The sequence below is a fragment of the Lepus europaeus genome, chromosome 2 (genome assembly GCF_033115175.1).
Source record: "Lepus europaeus isolate LE1 chromosome 2, mLepTim1.pri, whole genome shotgun sequence".
NCBI classification, from domain to species: Eukaryota; Metazoa; Chordata; class Mammalia; order Lagomorpha; family Leporidae; genus Lepus; species Lepus europaeus.
Window position 1 is genome coordinate 85,850,772 of NC_084828.1, and position 13,039 is coordinate 85,863,810.

The window sequence follows — 13,039 nt, forward strand, 5'->3', positions numbered from 1 at the left end:
GCTGAGGAAGTAAAAAGGACAGAAAAGTTACAGGACACACCCAAAGTTACATAGCTAGCAAGTGGTAGTGTCAGGATTCGAAACTTAAGCAATCTGGCTACAGATTCTGTGCTGTAAATTCTCACTTTATGTACTTAAGTAAAGGGCATGACTTAAGTTAAGAATTTCACCCTAATTAAGACTTGGTCACAATGTTAACCTTGAAATAAAAGAAGAGAAGAAAAATATTAGAGATTTCTGTGAAATAATTCTAAAAATAAATTTTCCAAAGGTAAGGGACACTGAACAGTATGTATAGAATTCACACCACTTCAGAAATGAAAATGACCTCAGATCTAGTCTAATAAAGCAGACTAATGCATGGGATTCTGCACTGATTGGATTTAGAAGCCATGGAGCTGGTTAATGGCAGCACATGGATTAAGAATACTGTGGTCTGACTCTCAACCCTGTGCTTTTTCTATAAAAATCTGATGCAGTCCTTGATGAGTTAGGGAAGGAATGGGCATCAACTTAAAAAAAAGAAATGAGAAATGAAGTTAATGACTATATGTCAGCATATAAAAAGACCTTAATTAGGGTAAACATTAGCAGTAAATATTTCTGAGGCAAATTAACTATAATTTTGTTTACATCACCCCAATTCCACTTAAGTAACTTATAATTTTCTAATACTTTATTTTTAATGGGAACCCAAAAAAAATCTCATTATTACTCTCTGATAGAGTATTTCACAATGTGTTTTGTTGTAGTTGTTTTTTTAAATAACCAACCCCTGTCACAGTCAGAGCTTGTGCAAAGACTCCGTTTTCACAATAAAGAACCTATCCTTACCCTGCTTGGACTAGCCACATTTTTCTCTGCCAGGTCTACTTTGGTCAAAACAAATATAGTTCTTCTTCCATGAGGATCCATTTGACTAACCAGGTCTGTAACAATACTACGTTCAGCATCCACAGATCCATCTGGGAAAAAAATTGAAAAATGAGTCTGTAATAATTGCAAAGTGGATTTTAAAGCTTAGCACAAACTATACTCTTGTGTTTACATTATAGCAAGAAACATTATCTTAATACATTTACCTTATTTATGAAAAGAAACTCTAGCCAATAAAAATTCACTGCCTACAGTGAAATTTATCAAAATACTCCTAACTTCACTTCTACTTACTAATAAAATGAACAAGAAGAGAAAGCAAAAATGCATTTATCTTGAGTGATTTTATAATGCAATTATTTAGAGCAAAGCTTAGACTGGTAGAGAAGGAATCAATGTAGTGTAATAAAAATCATTTGACATGATTTACCTTGAATACAGAGTATGATGGCATTAGGATTCTGCATATAAGCTTTGCTGATACTGAAAATAGTTTCCTTTGTGTCAGGAGCCATACCTGATGTAACAGTCTTGAAGAAAGATTACAAATGTCATTAAAAATGTTTTATACAATAGAGATAAAATAAAATACATGTTTTTTTTTTTTTAAATATACTTACACTAATTACACCTGGTAAGTCAACAAGCACCATCCTCTGTAGTCCAGGGCCTTTTACATTTAAGGAGATAGTCTAATTCAGGAGGGGAAAAAAGTATTAATTTTGATGAGTGGAGGAGCATATTAAGAATTATTTGGTGTTACATATTCTGAAAATCTGTATCTCATCCATTCAGATATGATACTCAGAAAAAATTTATTCTTTTTCCAATCCTAGATGTCTATAAAATTATGCACAGAAGAATAACATTACTTAAAATACTGTAAAAGAATCTGTGTATCTTGGAATAGATGTAATCAAAACATCAATACTAATACTGTGATTTATTTGAAGCCATAAACATTGAATTTTCAAAAAACACTATTGAAATGAATTGCAATACTTACCTCAGGGCTAACAGTACAACCTTCTTTCACATTTTTCCTCATTCGGAGTTCTATTTCATGTCTTAATGCTGCAAGCTATTAATGGGAAAATAACAAAATCCTAAGAAAATCTTAGTTCACAAAAAGTCCAATTAATTGACTTAGTTATAAGGGTTACAAAGCAACATACAAGAACTTTAGAAGACTGTTACTTACATCTTCTTCTTTGGTAAGATCAAACTCCCTAGAACTATCTTTAAACAAGGCCACATGATGAGGACCTTCACTCAGAGTTACCTGAAATAAACAGAAAACTGAGACATAGTGGTGCATTTGCAGTTAGGATTAATTTCCCCCAGCACTGATATAGCCAGAAAAAGCCACAGCACTGCACAAATTCAGGAGTCCCTTCACACTACACTCAGGAGCAGCCCTGGAGCTGCAACAGGGCCATTCTGAGGACATAATAATTTTATTATCTGTGTTGTTCATGCATATGTCACATGTGTTGTGATTTCTCCAAAAGACTGCTGGTCACTCTATCTTTTCTGACTTAAAGTGCTGCTGCCCTTTCTTTTCCCCCAGTCAACATTATATAGAACAATAAGCATAAAATCATCATCCTGAAACTTGAGGAACTTCAAGAGAAACTTGTGCTTAACTTTAGGGTAAATTCAGGTAAAGGACAATTAATTTTTTCCATATGTATGTATATATGACCCATGTGTCAGGTGTTGTACATGGGGAGACAAAGATAACAATCCCTGTTTAGAGTTCAGACAAGGTAACAATGTAGCAACAAGGGTGTTGCAGAAGAGAACGGTGCTGACTACAAGGGAGCAAGGTAGGCTTCACCCAAGGAGTGCCACAACATTTTATAACGTAATTAACAGTCAGTGGTTTCATAAGACCTTTTAAACTTCACATTTTTTAACTTTTCAAGATTGCCTATAATTACACATTAAAATATTAGCTAAACAGAACAGGAAAAAAAATGAAAAATAGTTGTTTGAAAGCCACCTTAGCAGACTGGTCTCAAGGTCCAGAATACCAAAGGATTTGGGAGGTGGGGGATTTTCCTGCAGCTACATTTTATCACTTGCTGATTTGTGGCGCAGGGCAGAGGCCAAAGAGGAAAGCTTAAACTCTGCAGAGGTTCCATTGGGTTAAACAGACAAAATCAAAATTCTGGATTATCAGGCAGCCATGACTTAAAACCGACTAGATTCTAACAAAAAATGGACTGTAAAAATGAACCCACAAAAAGTAAACCCTGCCTACATCCTGTGTACAACCTCCTTCAAGGCACTTGCATATTAAGAAACCAAGCTGCTAAAAAAGTATAAAATACTAAATCAAGATTTTGGCAATTTCACTGTCCCGGGGAAACAAACATTTGGAGTCTAGGGTCTGTCAAAGAAAAGCCCTAGTAAACACACCTGATGGTTCATTTTGAGTTTTGGCTTGATCAGATTAAAGAACGCATAGGAATTGGTAAAGCATTATTCTGGGTGTGTTTCTGAAGCTGTTTCCAGAGAAGATTGGCAGGTGGGTCAGTGAACTCAGAACGGGGAGACCTGCCTTGAATATGAGGAGGTACCATGGGATAGATCAAGGGCCTAGATAGAATAGGAAAAGCACAGGGGGGAAACTCAGGGTCTATTGTTCTACCTCTTCCTTCCCAAGTAGATGGGTTTTCTGTTGCTGCTGCTGCAGCTTTTAAACATCAAACTCAGTTCTGTGGCCTCTGGGCTGTGGGACTCATACCAGTGGCCCTCACAAGGGTGGGGGAGTGTGAGGCCATCACTCTCAGATGCCTCAAGTTGCATCACTGGTCTCTCTCATTCTGAGACTTCTGGTTTCTCGGACTAAACTGCTACTAGCCTCTCTGGCTTTTCATCTTGTAGATAGCCACTGTGGAACTTTTCAGCTTCTGTGATCATTTAAGGCAACCTAATAAAGCTCATATATACATATATATTCTACTGGTTCTATTTCTGGAGAACTCTGGCTAATACAATACTTTAGAGCTAATGGCAACCTGGAGAAAGACCAGCCCTGATTCAAGCAAGCCTGTTCATACTCTATCTGCCCACCAGAACAAAGTTAATTCCTTAGTCTATAGGAAATAACCACCACAGCCACTTTAATTCGGGTGCTAGTAACATTGAGAAAGGTAGATGGCCAATGTCTATACAATTGATTAGTGAGCATGTTACGGGGTCTAAGGTAGAATTTCTCAAGTTCACCTGAATAGTAAAATGGATATGAAGTCTGGTACATTAACAATACCATCAAGGTACGAAAAAGGTACTAGTATCACACAACATGATCAAATACATGGCCATATCCCAAAAAGTAGACTCTGGATGAAGCACACCAGCTGCAGTTACAGACTTCTTTTTTTTTTTTTTTTAATTTTTATTTTTTGACAGGCAGAGTGGACAGTGAGAGAGAGAGACAGAAAGAAAGGTCTTCCTTTTGCCGTTGGTTCCTCCAATGGCCGCCGCAGCCGGTGCGCTGCGGCCGGCGTACCGTGCTGATCCGAAGGCAGGAGCCAGGTGCTTCTCCTGGTCTCCCATGGGGTGCAGGGCCCAAGGACCTGGGCCATCCTCCACTGCACTCCTGGGCCATAGCAGAGAGCTGGCCTGGAAGAGGGGCAACCAGGACAGAATCCGGCGCCCTGACCAGGACTAGAACCTGGGGTGCCGGCGCCACAGGTGGAGGATTAGCTTACTGAGCCGTGGTGCCAGCCACAGACTTATTTCTTGAAGATTTTAGCATCAACCTTGCTGTTTCAATTCTACCATGATTCTGACCATAATTCTTAATGATTCCTATTTTTCAGTTCTCCAATTACCCTTTATATGTCTCTACTTGTTGAACATGAAAGAAAAAAAATACAGATTCACTTTAAACTTATGTCCATAGAATTTACTAGACTTCAGTTCAACCCAGCAACCCTAATATTCTTTGACTTCCTTCTTTAGGATTCATTCTGAGTAGTATCACTAAAATCTCTTAGAAAAAGACTTCATTGCTTCTGCCTCAGTATTCAATCCCCTCTCTTCTCTTTATTTAATGGCTGACAATATCACTTCTTATTTCAATAAGGAAGTAGAAGGAAGCTTCCACGCAGTCTACATACTTGCCTCCATGGGTAAATTCAATGAGGATTCTCAGTCTTCATCATCATGGACCTATCAGCAGCATTGGACCTCACGGATTACTCCCTCCTCGACACTTTCCTTACCTGACTTGTACACTGCACTACTCTGCTTTCCTCCACCTGCACTGGCTTCATTTTTATATACTCCTTTGTTGTTTCTTCTTCCTCAACCACTTCAGGCTCAGAGTGAAATTTCTGGTCTTGTGTCTTTTCTATCTCTGCTCATTCCCTTGGAGATTGTAACTAGTAAGATCATGGCTTTAAATACTACCTTAAAATAGCAGATCATGACTTCTAAATTTATATCACTAGCACAATCCTCTCTCCAAGGTTGTATCCCAACCACTCATTTGCTAGTGCTTCGCAGCTAGTCCAACACTGAACTTCTCATCTTCTCCAAACCTGGTCTACTCACTGGCTTCCCTTGCAAACCACATCTTTCAATATGTTCAGGCCTTGAAGACTGACACACACTAACTTTGTCAAGAAATCATTTTGATTCTGTTCTCAAAACAGATTCATATCAAACCATTTCTTACCACCTTCACTGCTTTAAGCATCATCCAGATACTTTAATTTTCTTCTAACTGGTCTCCCTGGTACTACCTTTCTTGTCAACACCTATTTGCAACACAGCACCAGAACCTTACTTTTTACTTATTTATTTTTTAAAAAGATTTATTTAGTTAGTTGAAATGCAAAGTTACAGAGAAAGAGAGACAGAGACTGAGAGAGAGAGAGAGAGAGAGAGAGAGAGACAGAGACAGAGGGCCACTACCCAAATGGCTGCCAACAGCTGGAGCCAGGAGTCAGGAACCTCCTTTGGGTCTCCCACATGGTACAGGGGCCCAAGCACTTGGGCCATCTCTCATTGCTTTCCAAGGTGCATTAACAGGGAGCTGGATTGGAAATGGAGCAGCTGGGACTTCAGCCAGTGCCCATATGGGATGCTGGTGCCAGAGGTGGCAGCTCTACCTGCTACCCTACAGCGGCGGCCCCAGCCAGAACCTTTTAGAAATTGATGTCACTCTGCTCAAAATTCTGCACTGGCTCCCCATTTTACTAAAAATAAAAAACCAAAATCAATACAATTGCCTACAAGGCTCTAATGATCTGCTGCTTCTCTCTGCTCTCTATCATCCCTCTGATCTTATCACCTACTAGCGTCTTCTCTGGTCTAGCCATCCTGCCTATTTTTTGTTCCTTAAAAACTTAAAGTACCTAATCATTCAAGGGGCTTTGCATTAGTTATTCTTTGCTTGAAACATTCTTGCACTATACAGCAACATGACTATCTCCTTTGCTTTCTGTAAGTCTGGGTTCAAATGCCATCTTATCAATGTATCCTACCAACATCCTAGCATTCCCATTCCTCTTGCTTGGTTCTACTTTCTCTTTTTTTGTACAACACTATGACCTTTTAACATACTATATAGTCTAGTTATTTATTAAGTTTATTATTTATCACCTGTCTCCCTTGAAAAGAATGTATACTGCATTCATTATGACAAGGAACTTTTCTTGGTTTATCAGCACACTGCCTCTAAGAGTGCTTTTTTTTTTTTTTTAATAGAAAGCTTTTATTTAATAAATACAAATTTCATAGGTTCTACTTTTGGATTATAGTGGTTCTTCCCCCCATAACCACCCTCCTACCCCCCAAACCATCCTACTTCCTACTTCTTCTCCCATCCCATTCTTCATTAAGATTCATTTTTAATTATCTTTATATATAGAAGATCAACTCTATACTACGTAAAGATTTCAACAATTTGCGCCCACACAGACACACAAAGTATAAAGTACTGTTTGAAGACTAGTTTTAGCGTTAATTCTCATAGTACAATACATTAAGGACAGAGGCCCTACATGGGGAGCAAGTACACAGTGACTCCTGCTGTTGATTTAACAACTGACACTCTTATTTATGAAGTCAGTAATCACCCAAGGCTCTTGACATGAGCTGCCAAGGCTATGGAGGCCTCCTGAGTCCATGAACTCCAACATTTAGACAAGGCCATAATCAAAGTGGAAGTTCTCTCCTCCCTTCAGAGAAAGGTACCTCCTTCTTTAATGGCCCCCTCTTTAACCTGCTGCCCCACAGCACCAGCTCCTAAGAGTGCTGACACATAAATATCTGTCTAACACCATCTGCATATTTTCTTCCTGTGACCATGGATGAACTGTGCTTTTATGAACAACCAATACAATGACTAACAGCCTCCTTCACCTCAGCAACTGCTCTTGCACTGTTCCCTCTCTCTTGCACCAGCTTTTTCCTTTACCGTGACATCATCAGCTGCATATATCTTTTAAAATGTTCAATTAATACACAATCTTTCAACTGCTACGACTTCAGTTTTCTGCTCTTTTTTACAATACAACTAGAAAATTATCTATATGCTCTGATTCCACATCCAGTATTCTCATTGTTGTTCTCAGGCCCTCAACTATCTTACTCAAAATAAAATCCAAAGGCCTTATCACAGTTCAGTACAACCTGTTTCCTACTGTGCCCAACATTTTCTCTACTATTCTCACCCACTCACTCAACTCCTGCAACACTGGACTTACGACTACACCTCCTACTAATTTCTATACAAGAATAATTCTAAGTGTTGTAAAAACATTTTTATTTAGTCAAAAGTCTCCACTTTAACAAAATGAACAGATCTCACTGAAGCAGTTATTCCGAGGAACTTTTTCATTTTCCTACCTTGACTGGAGAACGTGTCATCATCTCCCCAGATCCTCTTGGGAAAATTCGTGCTTGAGCAATCATTTCCAACACACTAGTTTTCCCAGCACTCTGATCTCCAACCACAACAACCTTACCAGAAAACAAATAACATTTATTCATATTCATCTGATACCAAATTAAATTTAAATAGATTCGGAATGCTGCTGAGAGTCTTTTTAAGAACATAATGATACTTCTCACCGTACCCTCCTTCCTTCCCTTGCTTCCATTCCCCCCTTCCTTTCTTACTTTTCTGTTAATTTTTGCAATGATATACTTTCAATTTATTTTATAATCACAAGCTTAACTCTTTACTAAATAAAGAATTCAACAAGTAGTTAAGTAGAAAAATCACTTTTCTTCAGGAGTATAAACAAGGGTTTTAAACAATCCACAAATCTCAAAATGTCAATTTCACTCATATATATTACATTTTTAAAAAATATTCTATATGTAAGTCGCCACAAATCAGGACAAACATGACATGTCTTTTTGGGACTGGCTTATTTCACTAAGTATAAGGGTCTCCAATTGCATCCATTTTACTGCAAAAATGTTTTAAAAATCCACAGAAAATGATGGTTGACACATGTATACATACTGAAGATACAAACAGCAAAATATTAATTGTATGCACTATCTGTAGCCAAATTTTTATTCAAAAATTTGTGCTAATCGAAACTATTTCTAAAACCAGATTACTAATTTTACAGAAATTTTTTCATAGCTAGTTTAGACTTTATAAAAACATTTTTAATGCTATTGGGTTAAATTTCACACATATGCCTAACTTAATCCTCTATTAAAACATTTTAACATTCTGAATATATAATGTTAATTATCTGATAGTTTTCCTTCATAAGACATAACTAAAACAAAAATATACTTTATTTATATGGACCAAAATAAAAAGCCAAATAATATTCAGTGCTTCAGACAACACCTGGAACATATAAATAAGATTATATAGATTAAAAATTCTACTTCTATGTATGTATGTCTGTGTATATAGGTGTGTATATATATACACATATATATATAAGTATAAACACAAATATAAATACAAATATATGAAAACATCTGTATTTGTGTGTGGTTTTTGAGATGCTACAATGCTTTATTGCTAATGGCCAAGTTCACTGTTACTTTTTGCACTTACCCGTGGCAGATGATCTTGTGTATTATAACTGGCATCATAATCAGAGAGAACATCAAGAACTTCAGAATACATGTCAATCAAAGATTTCTGTAAACATTTAAAATATTAATAATATAAAACTAAAATGGTATAGGTTAGAGTTCCATTTCTTATTTAGTGATTTTATTCAGAGATATACTAATTAATACAGTTCATTAATTTCTTAACCTTCTAATTAAATGGTTAATGAGGGAAGTCATTATTTAATAATAAATCTCACTATTTAATACTAAATGCCAATATTGGAAGACTGTTAACACCCAAAAAATCATATAAAGAGTCAACTGAGAAGGAAATTATTCTACACTAAATTTGCTGTATGTGTGTGTGTGCATGTGTGCACATGGCAGCCAGAGGAAAAAGGACAGAGAGGATAAATGATCATGAGGAAGACTGCTAAACCAGAAAGAGTGGTTAACTGTCCTCTGACCAATGGGCAGGGCTGAAATTTGAAAGCTTCAGGGCAGATTCTATAACGCTTCTTTCTGTAGAAACAGGATTGAATATGGTGCCTTACACGGACCAATCTTCAAGTAAGTATCTGATGAATGAGTGAATAAATGAGTACATAAATGGGCCAGGAAAAAAAAAATGGTAACCATTAAGCATTTACTAATTCAACATGAGAGGTTTTTTTTTTTTTTATTTTTTGTTTTTTATTTTATTTATGTGAAAAGAGAAAAGGTGGAGACACAGAGAGAGATCTTCCATCCACTGGTTCACTCTCCAAATAGTCACAACAGCTGGTGCTCTGGCCAGGCCAAAACCAGGAGCCTGCAGCTCCATTCAGTTTTCCAATGAGGGTGGCTGTGATCCAAGTACCTGGGCCATCTTCTGCTGCCTTCCCAGTGAACTAGCAGGTAGCTGGTTGGGAAGCAGAGCACCGGGGCTCAAATGGGAACTCTTATACAGGATGCTGATGTTGTAGGTAGCAGCTTAACCCACTGCACCACAATGCCTGACCTCAAGATAAAGTCTAATGGTAAGGTAGAAAAAAATGAAGGCTTAAGATTCCTTTCATCTCTTAACATCTGGAAATAATTAAATGGCAAGCAGCTACCACCCCCATGTACATAAAATGAACAAAAAATTATCATTACTATTGCATTTTATAAAAGAAAATACCATTTCTGAGGTAAATTGCTGACATATTTAGTCCATGATTTACTGCATCAAGATTCTGCCACACTGCAATAAATCATGTTTACTTATTTTGCAATTTAAATTAATCTAAGAAACTAAATAAATTTAATTTAAATTTAGCATATATGTCATGGTTTGACAAGAAAGACGATTTAATTTATTGGTAATGGTAATTACCAATGTGATGATGATAACAGTACTAGCATATGCTTTTTCAGAAGTTATTTTAAATACTTTAGAAACCTCTCATTAAAAGAAAAACGTTGGGGATGGCGCTGTGGCATAGTGGGTAAAGCCACCACCTGCAGTGCCAGGATCCCATATGGGTGCCAGTTGAAGTCCCAGCTGCTCTACTTCCCATCTAGCTTTGTGCTATGGCCTGGAAAAGCAGAAGATGGCCCAAGTGATTGGGTCCCTGCGCCCATGTGGGAGACATGGAAGAAGCTCCTGGCTCCTGGCTTTGGGTTGGCCCAACTCTGGCCAATGCAGCCATTTAGGGAGTGAACCAGTGGATGGAAGACCTCTCTCTCTGCCTCTGCCTCTCTGCAATTCTGTCTTTCAAATAATAAAGAAATAAATCTTAGAAAAGAAAGGAAAGGAAAGGAAAGGGAAAAGGAGGGGAGGGGAGAGGAGAGGGGAGAGGGGAGGGGAGGAAAGAAAAATGTTGGGATCAGCATTGTGGTGCAGTAGGTTAGGCCACCCTCTTCAATGCCAGCATCCCCTAAGAGCACCAGTTTTGAGTTCTGGCTGCTCCACTTCCAATCCAACTCTCTGCTAATGCACCTGGGAAAGTAGGTGGAAGATGGTCTGAGTAACCTGGGTCCCCACCATCCACATGGGAGACCAGGATGGAGTTCCTGGCTCCTGGCTTCAGATTGTCCCAGCCTTGACTACTGTGGCCATTTAGGGAGTGAACCAGCAGAAAAATTAAAATTGAATTAGTCTTAAAACTGAAGTAGTCAAATCATTCCCTGGAAATACAAGTAAGGCAATGATGATAAGTCATATTTAAATGTCCACCAATTAATAATTATGGTTTTATAGATACACAAATTATGCCTAAGGATAAACAAGGTTATTTCAGAAGAATATACTTCTCCAAAAAGAAATGATTACTAAAAGTATGAACATTTTATAAGCACAGTATAAAATGTCTTTTGAGACTACAATTTCTGAAATATGGACATTAGGTTAGAAAAAGTATAAGGATTCATTTCCTTACAAACTAGTATTAAGGGATACATAGTGTTCAGAGGGAAAGTTCTGAGAAGTAACAAATTAAGATGATCTTAAAATACCTTAAGTTTCCTATGATGGATTCCTTTGTCATCTTTCTGCAACACTAATTTTCTCAATTCTTTGTTCTCCTTTTCCAAACGTTCCAAGATTCTCTGATACTTTAACTGTAACAAAGTAATATACATAAACTACTATGTGTTTCAAAGAACATTAAATTTAAATTAGAACTTCCAAAATCCTGATTATTTAAAATGAATTATCACATTTAGAAATGATGAGAGAGTAAAATAACTATGAATATTATCTTAATTACATTCATCATAATTTTCTATTACAATTTAATATTTGGAAAATTCTTTGCTGCTTATGTTGGAGAAAATAGATTTAAAATACTACAAATATAAGAATTCAAAATTCTTAAGTACACTCTAAAGAGGATTATCTCCTATGATACCAAAGTGTTAAGTCTTCATTAAGAGCCATTTGAAAAATTCCAATTCTTCCTATTTTCCACATTATTTTATCATAATTAAGATGATATAACAAGAACAGCTAGAAGAATCAGAGCACGCATTACTTGACAGGCTCTGTACTAAGTGTTTACATGCATTAACTTCCTTCACTTTCACACATGCCCCATGAGGCAGAAGTATACAGGTTTGGATTTTAAGGTTAGGGAAGTTTGGCAGCCTGTCCAAGGTTACCCAGCATGTAGGTAAGAAAGGAAGATTTTGAATATAGGTCTGTTCGAGTTGGTAACTGAAGTCTTTCTAAGTTTTATTAAGTTTACATGTCCAGAGATAACATATTAATACTCAAAATGTTAACATAAAAATAATTCCAAAGAAGAGTAATATATTTATACAGGTTATTTTGTTAATGTAGCTGTTTGGCCACACATTTTTCTTCTCAAACAAATTTGATCCTTTCTAATTGGTCTTCCAAATTTTTTATTTCTTCTCTAAACATCAACACGAAAGAAAACAATTATGAATTGCTCTTTCCTACAATAAGCATTCTGTTTATGTCCTATTTATAATACCCTTCTTTTTATAATGGAAAATATTTCTTGGAAAAATTCTAGGTTTTAATCTTCCAAGAACAAAATAAATAACAGAATTTCATAGTTGTATCCTCAGAAAATGGCCAACTTAAGTTAAATTAAAGAAAAACATAGCTGAACTACCTAATATAAGATAGAACTACAAGCTAGATTCTACTTTAAAAATATTTTCACACATTGAAATCAATGATGTTTAACCTCTGACTGAGGACTGGAATCAACTGGCTGGGAAGACAAAAACACACACAGTACCACTGACAGCACAGGTGATTTTGGTGTATAGTCAGATATACGACTCAACACATCTGTATCAAGGAAACCTGTGATTCAAAAATATACTTGCTTCATTTCATACACTACCTACTAGCTTATTTTTTCCCTACAGAGACCCAAGATACTATCTTTTAACTTTACAAAGTAACTTCTTAGTTATTGCATATCACTGTTATTTATCTAGAACAAGCAGTGATGAAGTAAGTGATAGGGCAATTTTGTACTAGAACATTACCTACTTGTCACACTGCTCAGGTCTTTAAAATGATGATTTTATCATTAACTGTAAGATAAGAGTTTATCAAAGTAGCACAAGAAATATCTTTAAAAAGTATTATCTGATTGGGTTCAGG

The 13,039-nt window shown here is 36.7% G+C and overlaps 1 protein-coding gene across 5 annotated transcripts in view; it reads right to left on the reverse strand.

Annotated features, from left to right (window-relative positions):
• The window catches only part of OPA1 (OPA1 mitochondrial dynamin like GTPase), a 100,261-nt gene that overhangs the window by 58,650 nt on the left and 28,572 nt on the right, over positions 1 to 13,039 (reverse strand). For all 5 annotated transcript variants that reach the window (XM_062210083.1, XM_062210074.1, XM_062210099.1 and 2 more), the window contains 8 exons: positions 11,410 to 11,514; positions 8,930 to 9,016; positions 7,747 to 7,860; positions 2,078 to 2,158; positions 1,883 to 1,957; positions 1,497 to 1,568; positions 1,307 to 1,406; positions 835 to 965 (listed from right to left, as the gene is read on the reverse strand). In XM_062210083.1, the coding sequence (XP_062066067.1) occupies positions 835 to 965; positions 1,307 to 1,406; positions 1,497 to 1,568; positions 1,883 to 1,957; positions 2,078 to 2,158; positions 7,747 to 7,860; positions 8,930 to 9,016; positions 11,410 to 11,514 (765 nt within the window). The remainder of the gene's footprint in view (positions 1 to 834; positions 966 to 1,306; positions 1,407 to 1,496; positions 1,569 to 1,882; positions 1,958 to 2,077; positions 2,159 to 7,746; positions 7,861 to 8,929; positions 9,017 to 11,409; positions 11,515 to 13,039) is intronic.